Source organism: Cynocephalus volans, chromosome 3 (assembly GCF_027409185.1).
Source record: "Cynocephalus volans isolate mCynVol1 chromosome 3, mCynVol1.pri, whole genome shotgun sequence".
Classification (NCBI taxonomy): domain Eukaryota; kingdom Metazoa; phylum Chordata; class Mammalia; order Dermoptera; family Cynocephalidae; genus Cynocephalus; species Cynocephalus volans.
Window position 1 is genome coordinate 83374412 of NC_084462.1, and position 21688 is coordinate 83396099.

Here is a 21688-nt window from a genome sequence, read left to right on the forward strand (position 1 = left end):
TTCTTGTATCTCATTCAGTTTCTTTAGAATTATCACTCGAAATTCCTTGTCAGTCATTTCAAGGGCTTCTTGTTCTATAAGATCTAGAGTTTGAGATTTATTAACTTTTGGTGGTGTACTTTCTTGATTTTTTGTATTTCTGGTATCTTTTTTTTTGGTGTTTATTCATTGTGGCCGGGGGTTTCACAGTCCACCGGTTTGAGACTAATGACTAACTAGGATGTTGCTGTGGTTGCCAATTTCGTATGGCTCCCTCCGTGACTGCTCAGTTGGCCTCTAGTGCCTTGTGTGTGTGGTTGCCTCGGGTCTTGGGCTTCTCCGTGGAGCCACCTTTCTGGTCAGCTTGGACTCTGCTGGGCTGGTGGATCACGTACCACAGGGTGTGTGATCTCTGTTGAGCTTTCACTTCCTATGCAGGACTTCTCCCTGTTCCGTGTGCTCTGGCCCAGGCTGTTGGATCGTGCAGTGGCGACCCCACCGGGTGTGTGGTTTCTGTCGAGTCTCTGCCTCCCTGGCCACACGTCTCCCCACTCTGTGTGCACTGTGCTGGGCTGGGGCGTGTCTTCTGCACCCTCGTCTATCAGCTGGGCCTTCAAGACCCTGCTCGGCACCGCCTCGCCCAGGAAGTCTACCAGGTTTCTGTTAGGCACCGACGACCGGTCGCTCTGGGTGCCTTTGTAGCACTGTGTAGATCTTTCTCGGGTCTTGTTCACCTTTGTATCCCCCCGGCATAGACCGAATCTAGCGCCCGCCTGCAGCCAGCTCTCTGGCAGGTTCCAGCGGACCTGGGAACTCTCCTACCACACTATTCCCAACCAGAAATTGGTTAGGCTTTTTTCCAAACTGGTGGCCGCAGAGATGGTATCTGCCTCCCAGTAACAGGAAGTTTACTGGGGGCCGGAGTCCAGGGTGTGGGGGAGTGACAGTCGGCCCGCTCGTACTTCCTTGCCCTCCCGACACTGGTCAGGGACGCACCCCGCCACCAGCCCCGCCAGAGAACCGCAGAGGGAGTGGGAGGGGAGGCCAGCCCGCAGGCTCCGGAAAGCCCCGCGCCGGGCCAAGCAAGTGGGAGGCTCAGTGACGGCCGAGCCGGGTGGAGCTGCCTGCACCTGGGAAAATGGAGGGAGCCCCGGGGCGGTGAGTGGCCTGGTTCTGCAGGCGGGAGCCAGGTGGGCGTCAGCCCCCCGAACAGAGCTGGGCCAAGGGTCACTCACAGTGCTGTGCTAGGTCGGGCGCTCACTCTCTGCCTCTCGTTTGTCGCCTTTCCCGTTCTTGGCCGCTGCCGCCTCAGGCTGTTCAGTCACGGCGCGGCTCGGGCGCTCCCAGGAATCTTCTTTAATGCCGGCCTGAAACCTCGAATCCTGAATAGGGCAGCTGGTCGCCTTCAGCGCAGCCCCGGCCTCCAGGATCCTGTCTGCGTCCACAGCAGCCCTGGTGCCGTGTTCCCTGTTTCGAGACTCACTTTTGCAGCTACGAAACAGTTCTTTTCCTGTTCCACACTTCAAAGCTGTTGCCTGTAAATGAGGCAGCCTCTCCTGCCGAGGGCAAAGTGGCGGTCATCCCCCACGACCGGCCACCAGCAGCGGTCCTCCCTTAAGAGATGGCGAGAGGAAGGTCCACAAGTTTCCCGGCTGCCTGAGGCCCAGTGGCCGCCTTTTCCACCTCAGGTACTCTGCGCCAATCGTCACAGCCACCGCCATCTTGATTTGCTCCCAGCCCTTCTTGACTGAAGGAAAACTGCATCCACATTAGTTAGAGGTATGAGTTAGGTATTTTTATGTTCCCGTGTTCCTTGACTGTGGTTATTGTCTTTGAGCTTTCTTGGCTTCTGAGTGGCTCCGTTAAGGTATCATTTAAAGAGTATAGAAGTTAAGTAAGATTATGGTAGTCAGAAGAACAATTTCACTGCAGGTATGTATGTGCTTAGCAAAGTGATTGATAACGGATTTTCCTGAAACCCCCAGACAGCACAAAGTATCCCTTTTATTATTGTCTTCCATACATACATAGTCTCACTTGTACAAATATTTTTATATAGTGGGAGATTTAGACTTTAGAATTTTATCTGAAAGGAATGCATAAACCCTGACTGTTGAAGACACATGAGAGTTTGAAACAATACGGTAAAAGTAGGAATAGAAAAAATGGGGTCAAATGCCAAAAGCAATATGAAAAAAAGGAAAGAATCCATAGGATTCATAGGTTTCTTGGCTTACAGGGACAAGGGAAAAGAAGTCGAAGAATTACCAAGTTGCCAGTATTACCAAGACCCCCAAAGGTCCGTTTGCCAAAGATTTACCAGTGTTACTGAGACCCCCAAAGGTCTGTTTGCTTGTCGCTCAGTAGCCAATAATTGAGAGACAAGTGTGGTGTAAGGAAAGGTAGCCTTTAATCAGCCTGGGGAAATGGTGCACTTATGTCTCAAAGACCATCTCGACCTTTCCCAAGTTTGCCAAACGATTTTATAGGGGCCCGTGGTGGAAAGTTGATTCATGGTGACCAAGCAGGGACGTACAGACATGATTGTGTGTTTCAGATAATTGTCAAGGAACTTCCCAGGTGGGAGTTGACCAGTGTCATACTTCATTCTCCATGGGTTCAGTTCCTCTTATTCTCAAATAAGATCAGGTTAGTAAGCTAGTAAAGAATGGCCGTCTAGATTAATAATTTTCCCTCTAGTAATTTGTGTACAACGTGAGAGCACGAGTCATTGCATTCTGGCAATTTGCTGCAGGCTATGTGGTTTGGGTTATAGAAGAGAACACGTTTTTAAAGTCAAAGTCTTAACAAAATGGAGTCACTTCTGTTCAGGCTGTTACACCAGTATTCAAAGTTACTGGAAGCTTTAGATGGTGAACTGCTAAAATTGGTTAAGGTAGTGAGGGTTGTCGTGTTTGGGGAAAAGATGATTTTCCCCCCAAGTTTGCTGCTCCTAAACTTTCCTCAAGTAATTTCTCAAGAGCTTTGAAATTTGTGTGAATGGCCCCCAGAAGTAAACAGTTTAAAATCCAAATCTTTAGGTGGTAAGTAACTTTCAGGTGCTTAATTATTGTATAAATTCACCATGTTAGCATCATATCCCAGTAACTTACAAAACAGGTCTACAGAAAGCAGCCTGGGGAAAGAACATTGCAACCGGAGGGAAGAGATCAGGATTTTAGTCACGGTTCTGCTAGTAACCTATGTGACAATGGGTTTAAGTATATGTATCTCACATTCCTTCAAAATGTAGGAAGAGACTACTTGTTTCTTTGCAGCACTAAAGTTCATAGTCTTCTTAAGCAACTGTAAAATGTATCGGTGTAAATCCAATTTACCCTGCTATCGAGTTGTGGCAGAGCATTTGTCAAGCGAGTCAAAGTGTCCTTTTTCCCCAGTTTTCAAACTTGGGAGCAACTCTACCTGGGTGCTTTTGGTGGCCTTCCAGTTGGTGGGATTTGGATGACTATAATAGTGCGGACAATCTTCCAGTATGTGTGTATGATCAAGAAATTTCCTAAATAGGTACATCAAGTGGTGGTCACTCTTAATAGCCTCAATTAACACAAACAGAAGTCTGGGGGCTCCAATGGCGCAAGGGCGTCGCGCCTGTTCCTCATGGGTTACACTTTCCTGTACCATAAGCCCACATCCGTTCTTTGCATTCTCAGGCTTAAAGCTCTTTTCTTTAAGCAAAAGCTGTGGACCGACTTCTTCAGACATTCGCTCACACCGTGAGGAAGAAAACACCCCAAAAGAAACCTAACTCCCCTGTGCAGGAGACCAAGTGGCCCCAAGCCCACCAGCAAGCTAGGCTGGGCGCGCCCGGGGCACGCTGGGATTGGGGAGGGGGTGGGTGTCCGCGGCCTGGCCCGACCCGGAAGAACTGGCGCGTGGTAACCCCAGCTTGCCTAGCAACCAAGCGGCCGCCGGTAGTCACCAGTGCCGCCGACCTCTGGAACCGCTGTCGGGATGCCCCTCCAGATTAGCGATTACAGCTGGCAGCAGACGAAGACTGCGGTCTTTGTCTCTCTGCCCCTCCGAGGTGTCTGCGTCAGAGACGCGGACGTATTCTGCACAGAAAACTATCTGAAGGTAGGAACGCGAGTCGTGCCTGCCGGTTCCCCGGGAGTGTGGTCTGAAGCGTTTGCGAGAGCGCCGCTTGGCCTCCGCTTGGGCACGAGCAACAGGCGCGTCCTTGCAGATGGCGTCCTAATTTTTTTTTTTTTAAATTTTATTTGGTCGATATACATTGTGGCTGATTATTGCTCCCCATCACCAAAACCTCCCTCCCTTCTCCCTCCCCCCTCCCCCCCAACAATGTCCCCTCTGTTTGCTTGTCATATCAACTTCAAGTAATTGTGGTTGTTATATCTTCTTCCCCAGCCCCCCCGGTTTGTGTGTGTGTGTGTGTGTGTGTGTGTGTGTGAATTTATATATTAATTTTTAGCTCCCACCAATAAGTGAGAACATGTGGTATTTCTCTTTCTGTGCCTGACTTGTTTCACTTAATATAATTCTCTCGAGGTCCATCCATGTTGTTGCAAATGGCAGTATTTCATTCGTTTTTATAGCTGGGTAGTATTCCATTGTGGAGAATGAAACTAGATCCATACCTCTCACCGTATACTAAAATCAACTCAAAATGGATTAAGGATTTGAATGTACACCCTGAAACAATAAAACTTCTTAAAGAAAACATAGGAGAAACACTTCAGGAAATAGGACTGGGCACAGACTTCATGAATACGACCCCAAAAGCATGGGCAACCAAAGGAAAAATAAACAAATGGGATTATATCAAACTAAAAAGCTTCTACACAGCAAAAGAAACAATTAACAGAGTTCAAAGACAACCAACAGAGTGGGAGAAAATATTTGCAAAATATACATCTGACAAAGGATTAATATCCAGAATATATAAGGAACTCAAACAACTTTACAAGAAGAAAACAAGCAACCCAATTAAAAAATGGGCAAAAGAGCTAAGTAGGCATTTCTCTAAGGAAGATATACAAATGGCCAACAGACATATGAAAAAATGCTCAACATCACTCAGCATCCGGGAAATGCAAATCAAAACCACACTGAGATACCATCTAACCCCAGTTAGGATGGCTAAAATCCAAAAGACTATGAACGATAAATGCTGGCGAGGTTGCGGAGAAAAAGGAACTCTCATACACTGTTGGTGGGACTGCAAAATGGTGCAGCCTCTATGGAAAATGACGTCCTAATTTTAAAAAGTGAATCCCGTACAGGTGACCTCTCATCTGTAGACAGATGTCATCGAGTCAGAGATTACTTTTATCCAGGGCTTCCTCTTATGCCTTGCTAATCTTTAGCTACCTGGAATAAATTTAGTGGTACTTTAAGAAAATTATTTTGGCCTTCATCACGTATTTCTTAATGGCAGTATCTTTAATTTGTGTAACTAACAACTTCCGTTTTCTCCTTTCTGAATAGGTCAACTTTCCTCCATTTTTATTTGAGGTATTTCTCTATGCTCCCATAGACGATGCGAGCAGCAAAGCGAAGATTGGGAATGACACTATCGTCTTCACCCTGTATAAAAAAGAAGCGACAATGTGGGAGACCCTATCTGTGTCAGGGGGTAAGTTCTTTATTAAAAGATGTTCATCTGGTTGTGTTTTTTCCGTTTTATACTTTTTTTTTTTTTAAATTTGAAACATCTGTATTGTGTAAAGGGAAGAAAGACGTTCTCTTTACTTTCCTAGATTCGGTAGCTGGGTCTATGAAATAAACTAATAACAGTCAGATTAACAGGAGAGAAGGTATACAAGTTTATTATTTTTTAAAATATTATTTACTTGGGAGCATCACAGGAAAAAAAAAAGTGAATACCCATGGTGAGATTTGAGAGCTTATAGGGGAGGAGGGGATGTGTAGGCCGATTTAGGACAGTAAATGATTTTTAGCAAAGATGAATGGGTCCTTAGAAGAATAGATGGGAGATATTACAATTTGTAACAAAGTTGTCCAGGTATCCAAGTCAACTTTTAGTATCCTGTCCTGTGATAAGAGTCAGTATTCTCTGGTTGATGAAACTCCACAGGGGGAATTTGTGGCAATCGAATTCCTTTTGGAGAGTTTGTTTTTAGGCAGATAAAAATTCAAAGAAAGCCTCTCTCTGCATTTGTTGTTTTTCAAGTCCTTTAAGCTCAAAATAATCAATATACCAAAGCAGCATATTTTGGGGTGGTATGTCCTGAACTCCTTCAATTGCTCTCGTAGGAAAAAAAAAAAATAGGCATATAAACCTGTTTTAAATGATATAGTGGTGCAGCTGCTGCTTAAATAAGCTTCAAGATTGAATTACTCAAAGTTAGAGCACATTAAGCAGAAAATGTGTGCAGTATGTTAAGAGTTAAGCCCTCCCCTTTATTTCTTTTTTGAGAACTTACTTTGTATTAGGCATTAAAATATCTGTTAATCTTCTGAACAACTTATCACTTAGGTATTATTACCCTTTTTTACAGGTGAGGTATTGATGCACAGAAGGGCTGAGTAATTGGTAAAGGTCATAGCTAGTAACTGGCTGACTGGAATTGGGGCTTTAGCAGTTTCACTCTAAAGCAGTGGTTCTCAACTCTACCTACATATTTGAATTACCTATGGAATTTTAAAATAATACAGATGCCCGAAACTCACCTTGGATCAATCAAATCAGTTTCTGGGAATGGGACCCAGCTGTTGGTAGTTTAAAAAAGCCTTTCCAGGGATTATAATGTGCAGCCAAAATTGAGATCACAGCTAGTTCTCTATACTGTTAATCAGTACTCTGTTCTGCTGCCAAGATCAGCTTTGTGGGTGTACAAGGAGGGAGTTAAGGTATAATATCCTATGAATTGAGCAGGAACTTTGAAACCAAAAAACCGAAGCAGGCAATTTTATACAGTTTACAAAGAGTTTTATTAAAGGGTAACTTACATAAGGGGAGGTCGCACATGGTGAAGAATCAGATGTCTACAGCAGATGAGGGCTCTAGCTTTCTAGCTTCAGACAAAGCTTATGTAGCAAAAGCAGTGTTACCAAAAATAATGTCAAAGAAACAGCTTAAGAAAGATAAGTTGATAACATCACTTACCAGTTGTCCTATGATCTATGAAGCAGAGGTCTTGTGTGATGCTATTGTGCAGATTTCCGGACTCCACTCGCTGCATAAGTCGTCTACTCTCTTAAAACTGTGCTCCTGTATACACTTGCCCACAAGTTACTGCATAACTAGCCAGTGAAACAAAGGAGAGAGTTCAACAGCTGTCAGCATGGCAGTAGAGATCAAAGATGGAGTCAGTCCTGTTCACTGTCCAACAGTGGGTCAATAATTGTCCTCTACTGCTTTAGCTCCATTCTCCTTCCTCTTCTAGTTGTCATGTTTTCTAGTACTTTGTATCTACTGCCTGGAATTTCTCTTAGACCTCTGGCATTAAGACTTGAGTGTGGACTATTGAGAATGGAAGGGATTGAAATCATTTTTTATATTAAGGCTTTCTTGGTATTTTGCAGAGGAATTTAAATTTTTGATCCCCAGAACCAGCACTGAGGAAGAATTTTTTTTCGTTAAGATCTCGTATTTAGCTCAGAGAATACTGGTGAAGGTAGGTTACCATAGCCAGGTTACTTTATTTCTTTAGCAAGTCCCAGACTATCTAAGGGGGGTGGGTGGGTTTTAATTAATTAATTAATTAATTTTTATTCTTATTTTTTTATCATTACACAATGTAATCATTTTTTGTGGCCCTTTACCAATCCGAAGGAGTTTTTAACAACTGGATTCTTGGTCTCCCACCCTTGCCTTCTTTTGTGACTCAGTAAGTCTGTGATAGTGCCTGGGAATGTCATGATACACACCTAGGGTGTTCTGACTTCTTACCTAAGATGAATTGTTAACACTTTTATTTATTTCAACTCTTGTGGATAATCTTAATTTTGAAGTTGGATGGGATCAGAACCATTACCTACTATTATAATGGTTTATTTTAAAATAGACAGGAAGGAGCGGGGTGCAGGGGAACTCCCCAGGTGATTCTGATGACTGGCTAAATTTGAAACCACAGACTTAGGTGTTTGTGTGCATGTCTCTCTTCCCTGGTGGGCAACAGATTTTCCCAGGAAATGTTTTGTCTACCATCTTTTTAGGATATAGAGAAGAATTGTATCCGAAAACCTGTTGCTTTTCCCACAACATATTTTCTGAAATGGAATACTTTCTTTTATGTCAGATTTCCTTCTTAACCTGGAGACTACCTTATCCAGAAGTGGGAAGGGAATTTTCTTTCCTAATCATGATCTTTCTGTTTTACACATCTGCTTTCACTGAAAATCTACTTGATTCTCCTCTTCCACAGTCAACCATTCCAAATTTTGACCATCTGAACCAAGGATTGTAAAACTGTTTGCGTAAAGGACCATATAGTACTTTAGACTTTGCAAGCCATATGGTCTCTATCACATCTACTTAGCTCTGTGATTGTAGCACAAAAGCTGCCATAGACAATATGTATTTTAGGGACACTGAAATTTGAATTTCATCTAATTTTTATGTCACAAAATAGTCTTTTGATTTTTAAAAAAATGTAAAATTTTAAAAAATTTATAAATTTTAAAATTTGCAAATTTTTAAAATGTAAAATTTTTTTAAATTGATATTTTTAAAATGTAAAAATTATTTATAGCTTGTTGGCTGTGGGAAAACAGACAGCAGGTCGGATTTGGTCTGTGGACCATAGTTTGCCAAACTCTGATTTATACTAATCAAAACAGTCTTAAAACTGACTTATATAACAATTGATGAATATTGTTTCAACTTCAGAAACCTGGTTTGAGATTCCTTTAGAAATTAAACTCAGTTTCACTTGCAATTCAGCGAGATAACTTATTTAATAATCTTTTTTTCACTTAAGGTATTGTGGAACTCCAGTCTATACTCCAAGCCTGTCTGCCTCATTATTCAAAACATATTTGCCCCATTTTTTCCTGAAGTTCCTTCCTGATACACTCTTCATTTCTTTTAGATGTGGAGCACTTCATTTGGAAAGTTGATGTTCTTTTAATTATTTCTGCCCCGGAAGCTGGTCTGTCTGCCTCTCTATTTCTAAACATGAGGAGGGTTGGAGGGAAGCTTCAGACCTAATTCCAGTCCTAATTCCCAGCCAAGATCTTAGATGAATAAAAATTACATACTTTTTACTTACCTGTAACTGAAATGTAACATCCCTTTCAATTATAAATGTAGGCAACAAACATCAGTAGTGTCTTCATGTGTTAGGGCTGCTGTAACAAAATACATAAACTGGGGAGCTTATAAACAACAGAAATTCTTTTCTCACAGTTGAGTAGGATGGGAGTACAAGATCAAGGCACTGGCTGATTTGGTGTCTAGTGAGGGCCCATTTTCTCATAGATGGCACCTCTTCACTGTGTCCTCACATGGTTGAACGGGTAAAGCAGCTCTCTGGGCCTCCTTTATAAGGATTTACCTCCCAAAAGGCCCCACTTTAAATACTATCACACTGGGGGTTAGGATTTTAATGTATGAATTTTGAGGGAAACAAACATTCAGATCATAGCAAGTAGTATCAACAAAAATCACAAAGATGTTTATATCATAGATACCTCTTTTATACTCATCGTTACTTGGAAATTATAGTATTTATTAGACTTGTTGCAAATATTATTTAATGCATTAATAAAGAAGCACATATTAGTGTATTATGAATTCATTTTTTAAAAATTTTACAAGCATTTTAATATAACTGAGTTTCTTTGTAAGCCTGTGTATTTTATTTCTTATATTTTAAGACATTATGGAGGAGTCCGTTGTCTTTACTACTCTGCCTATGGGTCTGCTGCACAAAAAAAGTTAAGAACACATACCCAGGGCCTGATTCATCCCTCCGTCCTTCAGTTCATTCTCCCGCTTCCACCTTCCTCACCCCCACCTCTAGCTTTTCTTCTCTCTCCTCATTTTTTCTCCTCAAAGGCTAGATCCCTTCTCTCAGGGCTTGCTCCCTTCCCTCAAGGCTTGGTCCTTCCTTCCCTAAGATAATTTACTCACTAATGGATCACAGCCTGTGGTTTATAAAATATTGAGTCACACCGAATATAAAAATAATTGTGAATGGTAAAGTTCTATATATAGTGTGTCATGTTACTTTATAACTTTTCTTAGGGCTGGTCCTGTACTTACTCTTCATATGTATAAATTACCGCTTTATGTTTGCAAAGGTGATTGATCATTTCAGGTGATCTCAACCCATCTGCTCTTCCAGGAGACCCCATAGTGATGATTTATTGTGATCAGGCTGATAAGCAAATAGCCTTAGTTCTCAATAGAGAGGGAAGAGGACAAATGTGTTCTTCTGCCACCCCCCCACCTCATGTCCTCCCTCTCCCTCTCATTCCCCCTTCTCTCTCATTCCTTACTCCTCTTGTGTCCCTCCCCCATCCGTTCCCCTCCCCACCTCATTCTGTAGTAATTCATTCTTATTACGGTTAATTGCTTACCTTTTAATGTCACCTTCTTGGCCAGTATTTTTTTTTTTAAAGATTTGAATAAGCAGAAAATATTTAATCTGCAGAAAGAGAGAACAGGTATTTCTTGCATGCTTTTTTTTTAAATTAGCATATTCATTGTTACAAATCATACTTATTCTTTATGCCCTTTATCCAATCTCTCTCCTCCCCTGTCTAATAACCATAGATTTGTTCTCTCCTCTGATAGATTAACTGTTGCTCTGTTTGTTTGTTGTCTAGATGATCTGTCCAGTGCTGAGACAGGTGTGACCAAGTCCTCCCCTATTATCGTAAATCAGATGCTTCTTCTGTTACTCTGGAGTGTGCTTTGTGGAGAGAGAAGACCTGTTCTTTTCTTTTTTTTTTTTGTTTTGGTTGCCACTGGTGCCTCTCCTTGTATCAGTGCAGTCCAGAGTCTGGCGTGCCATCTGCATGGTGGCTGTGACTACAGCTATAGAGACTAGCTGCTTTTGTGGCAATCATGGCAATTGGGGTGGCAATGGTGGGCTTCCTGCGTGAAAATGGTGTTTTTGGTATACTCTTTAACTGGTTGTGGCTGGGTTCCAGCTTCACTGAGATCTGTGCCTTAGGACTCTGGTGGGGCCTGAGGCGGTGGCGGCAGCTTGCCTAGTTATGGCTGGGTTCGGCTTCCCCTGGCTCCATGTCTCAGGCCCCTGGCTGGTCCTCTTGGCCAGTTTGATATTGAATGTTTTCATTCTTTTTTGTGAAGTTGGATCAAAAGAAATCTCATCCGAGATCAGCGAGTTAAATTGTTTTCTCCTAAGTAAAACAAATTAATTATAATCCTAATATAGTAATATTCCTTACGTTTTAGTTGACAAAGAGATGATGCAAAAAATAAGAGAAAAATCTATTTTACAAGCACAAGAGAAAGCAAAAGAAGCTATGGAAGCAAAAGCTGCAGCAAAGAGGGAAGATCAAAAATATGCACTAAATGTCATGATGAAGGTAAGTTGCAGATTGACAAGAAAGTCTTCTAAAGAGGTAATAGTAAACTATGTAAGGATAATTAGTTCCAACCACTGTATTTCCTTAGCATTTTGTTCGTACTTGGGTTATAGTATGAACTATCTGCTACATACACGTGTTCCTGAAAATCTGCATGAAAGTTGAGGGTATAAAAGTTGGATGATAGATTTACTTGTTTCAGGAAGAGGTGTTCTAATTTTAGGGGAGTAAAAGAATTATAAAGTTTCTATGATGTACGTGTTTTAACTTTTTAAAAAATCTTCGAATAATGGACACAATTGTTTAAAACAAAAAAAGCATACATTAAACCCTAAATATTGACAGATTAATTCCTTTTTAACTTGAAGGTTGAAACATTCAAGTGAAAGCTTTTATCAGTAATACATTTTTTGAGATATAATTAATGTACCATACAATTCACCCATTTGAAAGTGTACAATTTAGTGGTTTTGACCATTACCTGTCAATTTTAGAACATTTTCATCATCCCCAAAAGAAACCCAATGCCCATTAACAGTCATTCCTCATTCCTGTAACCCCTAGTTGTAGGTAACTAGTAATCTGCTTTCTGTCTCTATAGATTTGCCTACTGTAATTTTTACAAGTAATTTCTTATCTCATATTCTCTTTTGAACATCTTGAAGTGATTAAGGAATCTATAATAAGCATTATCTTATCAAGAGTTCTATGGACCCAGGACTCTTCTTTTGCATTTGCATCACTAGTATTTGTTTTTTATAATCAGCAGTTCATGATTCCAAGAATTTCTCCAGTTCTTTTATCGCCTATACTTGACTTTTAAATATAGCTTATGGTTACATGCCTTGTCTTTTACTTAGTAATCAGCTGGCCCAAGACTCCTGCCTTCAGTATATTTGATGATTCTCATCTTTTCTTGATTGTATTATCACAGATATCAGCCTTTTGATTTTATCATTTTCCTGAATTTTAAAAAAATAAAAGCAAAATAATCTAAAACTTTTGGTAATAGGTAAATATTTAATGAACTAATAAAATAGTTAAATAATGGCACGGATACTGCTCTGTTGATAAATATGACAAAACTGAACAATTGACTGGAAGGCAGCACCACCATGCTACTCTTTCTTGAGGTTATTAGGCTACTGATGAATGAAAGCCTGACTTTGATATTTGGAAAGTTGGTTTAGGACCATTTATGTATAAAATATAAAGATGTGGATTACATTAAAGTGGATAGAACTTATGAAAGCCTGTAGCCTGTATGCAAACTGTTTTTTTCCTTCCCTCAGTAGTGCTGAGAGTTGGTACTATGTTTTCTTTCATCTTTATTATACTCACTTCCAAGTAGATAATAGGTGCTCAAATACTTGAATGAATTAAAATGAATACAATGCTCTAGTAACATGTACTCATAGCAAAATTCTACTTTGATGGATAACTGAAACTATTTTTATTCTGTCCAATCTTAGACACTTTTCAGAAATGAACTTTGATGAACCAATAATAGCTATGAAGAGATATGAAAACAAAACAAAAGGCAACCTGTTATTAGCCTAAACAATTTACCAAAAGTAGTAGTTTTTAAGTGGTCACATTTTAAAAATAATCAGCAGAGTTAGTGCTAAGACGCTCTATGTCAATTTGCTGTGCTGTGTGTGTTAGTCTGCTCAGGCTGCCATAACAAAATACTGCAGACGGCATGGCTTACCCAACAGAAATTTATTTTCTCATTGTTCTTGAAGCTAGAAGACCCAGATCAAGGTCTGGTAGGATCTCTTTCAGGTGGGGTTCTCTTCCGGTTTTGCAGACCTTCCTGCTGTGTTCACGCATAGCAGAGAGAGAGCGCACAAGTGAGCTCTCTTGTGAGGACAATAATCCTATTAGATAAGGGTCCCACTCAAATAGCCTCATTTAACCTTAATTCTTCCTTAGAAGCCCCATCTCCAAATAGAGCCACACTAAGGGTTAGGGCTTCAACATATGAATTTTGGACGGACACATTCAGTCTATAACACTGTGTAACAAACCATCCAAAATTTAATGCCTTAAAACAACAAACATTTATTTCTTAAGATTCTGTGTGTTGATTAGGTAGTTCTTATGATTTGGGGCTGATTCAGTTGTGACTGGATGTTCTAGGATTGCCTCACTCACATGTCTAGAGCCTTGACTATCTGAGCTGGAGCCTCTTTCCATGTGGTATCTCATCCTTCAGGAGCCTAGCCCAGGCTTCTTTCCTTGGTAGTCTTAAGGTTCCCAGAATCAAGAGAGGGAAAGCCCTAATGCACAAGCACTTTTAAAGCCTTTGCTATGTCATATTTGCTAATGTCCCATTAGCCAAAGCAAGTCACATAGCCAAGTCCAGATTCAAGAATGGGAGAAATAGTTTATGCCTCTTCTTGGAAAGAGGGATTAAATCACATCGCAAAGGTGTATGCATATAGGGATTGGGGGAATTTGTGGCCATTTTACAATTTACTCAATTTGTTTGAGTTGAAAAGAGCAGGGGTTAAACAATAAAGAGAATTAGACTCATCTAACAGAAAAAGTTGAGAGATGGAATAGTGATCTAGTGTGGATCTGACTCCCATCTGTTTGCAGTATATCCCTAGCACTGCCTTTTCTTTGCTTCGTCCTTTGGTGTATAGTGAGATGATTCACCTCTGCACTTAACAGGGCCCAGAGGAAGATAAGCCACCTATTCTTTTGACTGCCTTTTAATCCCCGTAAAACAATTGCTTCAGATATTGTAGAATTGTCGTAACAATGATAATCAGTTTTACTCATGTTCATATGAATCTTACTTTAAGTCTTTATTGCTTCAAACTTGGTTTACTGCATCCAGATGTAGGATTGGTGGAGGGTTCTGTCGAGCTCTAACAACTTAAGCACAGGACAGCCAGTCTTCTTTCTCTCCTTTCTGTAGTCCCCTGAATTTAGACCTTGATAAACTTTTTGGGAAGTCCCTGAAGGTTCATAGGAGATAATTTTAGAACAATATTGGTTTTTTTCCCTAGTCCTCTGTATGTGGAAGTAGGTGGCCTACCCATTGTGGAGTTAAGTTTGAGAACCAGTTGAGTGGTTAATAGCTACAGGTAGGATTATGGTAAAGAGGTACATGGTGTAGGGTCACACATTTATAATGGAGATTGAGGTGTTAGCCTTGAAAAGAACAGAGTATGGGAGAAGAAATACTTTTGTTTCGGAGAGATGTTGAAAGAACATGTCATCAGATGGTTCCTATCTTCTTAACAACAAAGTCTTCTAAAAGAGGTAGAAGTAGCAAAGTGCAATTGGGCATCTCCAAAGAAGGAAGTGGTTTGTGAAAGTCTGTTATTAGAGATGAATAAGGGTTACTGAGCAGCAAGAATAACACAATGGGTAGGGTACAAAAATGTATTAACTCATTTCCATTAGTCCAAATTTTGTTTAAAAAACTAACAATTTTTCTTTTTTTCCTCAATTTATCAGTTTTGTTTCTTGAAGTCAAATAGACATTTAATACATATAGCATTAAATATGACAGTATTGTATCTTTCTGTGTAGTAAACTTATATACTGGCTTAAGGAAGTTTTTTTCATCATTAAGCTGAAGCTGAATTTTTAAAAGATACCAAACATTATAACAGGGTTGTGAAACCATATAGTATAAAAACAAAAATCTTCTACCATGTAATAACTTCTGTTCAAGGAGAGATGGAGCTAACTTCTGTCATAAGAGTTTATCTTATTCTTGTTTACATATGTGGTTTCCAAGTCATTTTATAAATCTTTATGCTTTATGAAGTAAGTCCACATATCAACTTAATTAAGTAAATTGAAAGGCAGAATAGCTTAAGTCTAAATTTGCTGGAAGGTTGAACAAGTTCTTCTCACTTATTTGGAGGCTTGATTTTTTTTAATCTGTGAATTAATTAGCCATTGGTTCTCCTTATAGCTAGTTCTCTTTGCTATCTTTGGGCCACATTTCACCTATTCAAAAATATGAGAAAAGGAAAAGAGAAGTGTCTTAGTCTGCTTGGATTGCCATAACAAAATACCACAGACTGCATGGCTTAAACAAAAGAAATTAATTTTTCTCACAGTTCTGGAGGTTGGGAAATCTAATACCAGCGATAGAAATCTAGGTGCCAGCGATACAGTTTCTGGTGAGGACTCTTCCTGGCTTGCAGACAACCTCCTTCGCACTGCATTTTCACTGATGTCTCTTCTTATGAGGACACCTATCCTGTTGTATCAGGGCCCCACCCTTATGACCTCATTTAACCTTAATTACCCCCTTACAGGCCCTGTGTCCAAATACAGTTACACAGGGGGCTGGAGTTTCAACATACACATTTCGTGGGGGACACAATTCAGTCATAGCAAGGAGAAGTAGGAATTGAAATGAAAATGAGTTTTGTTATTTTTTAGCTTGGTCTGTTACTAATACCTATACCATTTTAAACACCAGATTCTTATTACCACAGAATATAAGCAAACAACTAAATAATTAAATTTCAGAAGTTGACAGCTACCCAAAAGAAAATTCAAAACAGTATCACATATTTAGTAAACTTTAGACTGTGAATTAATACTTTAATTTTCTTAGCTTAAGGGAACTCTTGTTAGAATGATATATAACTACATGTGAAAGATAAAATTTTAAGATATTCTTCCCTGGCATTTTTGGCTTAATGAGCAGAATTTTCTTGAAGGTTGTAAAAGTTATACCTGTGAAGTAGTATGAGAATTTTAGGCTTCTTCCTTTTAATAATTCTAGAAAGCCTGTATTTTCCTAGGATGACTCATATGCTAACACATAGCACACAGATACTTAACTACTGTATGTTGGATTACTGAGTAGATTAATTCTAGAACCTTGCCTTGTTGCCATAGCTTCATAGAGTATATTTCAATATCTGTTAAGGCAAATATCTGCTCTCATCCCCAAGTGTTTTCAAATTTTCTTGGCTATGTTCCACATTGTTTTAAAAATTATTTTAAACCTTTAACAGTGTTACTGAATTTACATGCTATAAAATTCACCCATTTTAAGTTTATAATTCAATGAATTTTGGTGAATTTATATACTTGGGCAGTCATTATCACAGTCCAGTTTTGCATCATTTCTGCACCCCAATAAATTCCTTCATGTTGTTTGCAGTCAATGCCTGTTCTCATATCTAGCTCCCGGCAACAGCTGATCCGCTTTCTGTCTCTATTGTTTTGCCTTTCTAAAAATTTCATATAATTAGAATCATACTATATGTAGTCTTTTGTGTCTTGCCTCTTACATTTTGTATAATGTTATAGAGGTTTATCTGTGTTGTTGCATGTATTAGCAGTTTGCTCTTTTTTATTGTCAAGTGGCCTTCTATTGTATAGGTTTTTCACATTTTGTTTGACCATAGTTTTACTTCTTTCTTTATAATAGATATGGCTTTAATTCCTTTTTCTTGCCTTATTGCACTGGCTAGACCCTCCAGTGTAATGTTGAATAGAAGCAGTTAGAGCTGACCTCCTTGCTGTATTCCTGATCTTATTAGGAGGAAAGCATTCAGTCTTTGCCATTAAATATGATGTTCTAAGTTTTTCATGCTGTTTTATCAGAATGAGGAAGTTCTTTTTTATTCCTAGTTTGTTTCAAAGTTTTTTTCATGAGTAGGTGTTAAATTTTGTCACATGCTTTTTCTGCATTCATTGAGATGATCATATGGTCTTTGTCCTTTATTCTATAACATGGTGTTGTACATTAATTGAGTTTTGAGGTTGCTGTGGGTCAGATGTGTCCCCCAAAAGTTCACGTGTTGGAAACTTATTCCCCACTGTAACTGTTAAGAAAGTGAGAAATCCAATTATGATATTTGAAAGGTGGGGCCTTTGAGAGGTGATGGGATCATGAAGCCTGTACCCTCATGAGTGGATTAATCCATTCACGGAATAAAGAGTTATCATCACGCATGTGGACTGGTGGCTTTATGAGGAACACGTGAGAGCTCTTGGTATTCTCACCATGAGATACTCTGCATTACTTTGGGACCCTGTAGAGAGTTCCCACCCAGAAGGCCCTCACCAGATGCGCTGCCTGGACCATGGACTTGCCAGCCTCCAAAACTAAGAAATAAACCTCCTTTCTTTAAACATTACCTAGTTTCAGGTATTCTGTTAGAAGTGACAAAAATGGGCTAATAGAGGTGTTAAACCAGCTTTACGTTCCTGACATAAATTAGATGGTCTTTGCATATAACCTTTTTGTTTTTTGCTGGATTTAGTTTGTGAATATTTTGTAAGGATATTCTTATCTATATTCACAAATGATTTTTGATCTTTAATTTTTTTTTTCTTGTGATGTCTTTGTATGGACTTGATATCAGCATAATTCTGGCCTCATAAAGTGAATTGGAAAGAATTCTCTCCTCTGTTTTCTGAGAGAAGTTGTTATTTTTTCTCCTTAAAATTTATATCAAATTAATCAGTGAAGCTATCTGGGCTTACCAATTAAATGTCTTTACTTGTTGTAGGTCTTTTCAGGATTTCCATTTCTTCTTCAGTCAGCTTTTTTGTGTTTTTATAGGAATCTGTCCATTTCACCTATGTTTCCAATTTGTTGGCATAATGTTTCTCGTAATATTCCCTCATAACACTTTTAATTTCTCTGGTCAGTAAATATTTGATAGAATTCATGAGTGAAACCATCTAGCCCTGTGCTTTCTTTGTTGGAAGATTGTAAATTATTGATTCAATTTCTTTAACAGATACTGAGATATTCAGGTTATCTATTGCTCCTCATGTGAGTTGGCAGTTTGTGTCTTTCAAGGAATTGACCTATTTCATCTGAGTTAACAAATTTCTGGCATAGAGTTGTTCATAATATTACTTTATTATCCTTTTGATGTCCAGGTAATCAGTAGTGATGATCCCTCCTTTATTTCTGATATGGGTAATTTGTGTCTTCTCTCTTTTTTTCTTCATTAGCCTGGCTAGAGGTTTATCAATTTTATTGATCTTTTAAAGAAGTGGCTTTTGGTTTTATTGATTTTTCTCTATTGTTTTCCTGTTTTCAATTTTATTGATTTCTGCTTTGAATTTTATTATTTTCTTCTCCTTGCTTTACTACTGATTTACTTTCCTTTTTTCTAGTTTCCTTTTTTTTTTTTTTTTTTTTTTTTTTTTTAGTGGCTGGTCAGTACAGGGATCTGAACTGTTGACCTTGGTATTATAACATTGCACTCTGACTGAGCTAACTGGCCAGCCCCTCTCTAGTTTACTAATGTGAAAGCATAGATCTTCTTTTCTAATATGTATTTTTAATGCTATAAATTTTCCTTTAAGCACTACTTTCTCTGTATCTCAAATTTTGATAATTATATTTTCATTTTTATTTAGTTCAAAATATTTAAAAATTTCTCTTGAGACTTCTTCTTTGACCCATGTGTTATTTAGAAATGTGTTGTTTAATTTCCAAATATTTGGAGATTGTTTAGCTAACTTCATTAATTTCTGTTGATGATTTCTATTCTAATTCCAGTGTGGTCTGAGAATGTACTTTTTATGATTGCTATTCTTTTCTATTTGCTAAAGTGTGTTTCTGGTCAAGGTTGTGGCCTGTGTTGGTGAGTGCTCCATGTAAGGATATGTATTCTGCTGTTGTTGAATGGAATATCCCATAAATTTTAATTAGATCAAGTTGATTGCTAGTGCTTTTCAGATCAACTCTGTCATTACTGATTTTCTGCCTTCTTGATCTATCAATTATCAAAGGAGAAGCATTGAAGTATTCAACTCTAACAGTGGGTTAGTCCATTGTTTCTTTAGTTCCATCAGTTTTTGCCTCATGCATTGTGAGCTTTATTGTTAGATGCATACACATTTAGACTGTTATATCTCGTTGAAGAATTGACACCTTTATGATTATGTAATATCCTCTTTTTTAATTCTGAAAGATATATTTATTTATAGTTACACTAGGTTATAAATTATTAAAATCTATTTTGCGGGAGGAGTTTTTAACAAATAGATGTTACTTTTTAGAGTAGTTTCAGGTTCACAGTAAAACTGAGCAGAAGGGACAGAAATTTCCCATATACCACCTGTCCCCATACATGCATATCTCCCCTGTTATCAGCATCCCCCACATTAGTGGTACATTTGTTGCAACTGATGAACCTACATTGACACATCATTATTACTCGAAGTCCATAGTTTACATTAGGGTTTACCCTTGGTGGTGTATGTTCTGTGGGTTTGGACAAATGTATAATGACATGTATCAGATATTATAGTATCATACAGAGTAGTTTCACTGCGCCCCAAAAGTCTCTGTGTTCTGCCTATTCATCCCTCCGTCTCCCAAACCCTGATAACCACTCATCTTTTTACTGCCTCCATAGTTTTGCCTTTTCCAGGTTGTCATACAATTTGAATTATATAATATGTATACTTTCTAGATTAGATTTTTCACTTAATAATATGTATTTAAGTTTCCTCCATGTCTTCTCATGGCTTGATGGCTCCTTTCTTTTTAGCTCTGAATAATATTCCATTGTCTGGATATATTACAGTTTATTTATCCATTCAGATACTGAAGGGCATCTTGGTTGCTTCCAAGTTTGGGCAATTATGAATAAAGCTGCTTTAAAAATCCCTTTGTGGGCTTTTGTATGGACATAAATTTTTGACTCCTTTGGGTAGATACCAAGTAGTGCGATCGCCATGTCATATGGTTTTAGTTTTGTAAGAAATCACCAAACTGCCTTCCAAAGTGGCTGTACCATTTTACATTCCAACCAGAAGTGAATGAGGGTTTCTGTTCTCCACATCCTTGCCAACATTTGGTGTTGTCATTCTGGATTTGGACCATTCTAATAGGTGTATGGTGGCATTTCATTGTTCTTTGAATTTTAATTTCTCTGGTGGAATATGATGTGGAGCATCTTTTCATACGTCATATCTTGACATATGATGTGGAGCATCTGCTCATTTGCCATCTGCAAATCTTTGGTGACATGTCCATTAAGGTCTTTGGCCTATTTTTTAATTGGGTTTTTGTCTTCTTATTATTGAGTTTTAAGAGTTCTTCATATATTGTGGTTAACAGTACTTTATCACATACATCTTTTGCAGGTATATTCTTCCAGTCTATGACTTGTCTTAATTCTTTTGGACAGTGTCTCTCACAGAGCAGAAATTTTGAATTTTAATGAAGTTTGGTTTATATGTTCTTTCTTTCATGGGTTGTGCTTTTGGTGTTGTAGCTAAAAAGACATCACCAAACCCAAGGTCATTTAGATTTTCTCTAATGTTATCTTCTAGGAGTTATAGTTATGTGTTTTACATTAAGTCTGTGATCCATTTGGAGTTAACTTTAGTGAAAGGCATAAGGCTTGTGTTTAGATTCATTTTTTTTTTTTTGTATGTGGATATCCTGTTTTTCCAGCACCATTTGTTAAAAGGCTATCTTTTCTCCATTGTATTGCCTTTGCTCATTTGTCAAAGATCAGCTGACCATATTTATGTAAGTCTGCTTCTGGGATCCCTATTCTGTTCAATTGCACTTGTCTAATCTTTCACCAATACCACTGTCTTGATTACTGTAGCTTTATAGTAAGTTGTGAAGTCAGGCAGTAGTAGTTCTCCAACTTTGTTCTGCTTCTTCAATATTGTGTTGTCTATTCTGCACCTTTTGCCTCTCTGTAAAAACCTGAGAATCAGTGTGTTGATATCCACAAAATAACTTGCTGGAATTTTAATTGGGATTACATTTAACCCATAGATCAAGTTGGGAAGAACCAATATCTTGATAATGTTGAGTCTTCTTATTCGTGAACATGGAATATGTGTTTATTCTTCTTTGATTTCCTTCATCAGGGTTTTTAGTTTTCCTCATATATATCTTAAACATATTTTGTTAGATTTATACTAATATAAATGATATTGTGTTTTTAATTTCAATTTACACTTGTTTATTTCTAGTATATAGGAAAGCCATTCACTTTTGTATATTACTCTTGTATCCTGCAACCTTGCTATAATCACTTATTAGTTCCAGCAGTTTTTTTTGTTGATTCTTTCATGTTTTCTACATAGATTAGCATGTCATCTATGAACAAAGACAGTTTTATTTTTTCCTTCCCCAGATGTATCCCTTTTATTTCCTTTTTTTATCTCATTGCATTAGCTAGGACTTCCATTACCATGTTGAAAAGAAATGGTGACTTGG

At 38.6% G+C, this 21688-nt stretch overlaps 1 protein-coding gene across 2 annotated transcripts in view; it reads left to right on the plus strand.

The window, feature by feature from the left end:
* The first annotated feature begins 3951 nt into the window (after positions 1-3951).
* Positions 3952-21688, plus strand: part of DNAAF4 (dynein axonemal assembly factor 4) — a 71074-nt gene continuing 53337 nt past the window's right edge. For both annotated transcript variants that reach the window (XM_063092091.1, XM_063092092.1), the window contains exons 1-3: positions 3952-4074; positions 5446-5593; positions 11351-11484. In XM_063092091.1, coding sequence (XP_062948161.1) covers positions 3952-4074; positions 5446-5593; positions 11351-11484 — 405 coding nt within the window. The remainder of the gene's footprint in view (positions 4075-5445; positions 5594-11350; positions 11485-21688) is intronic.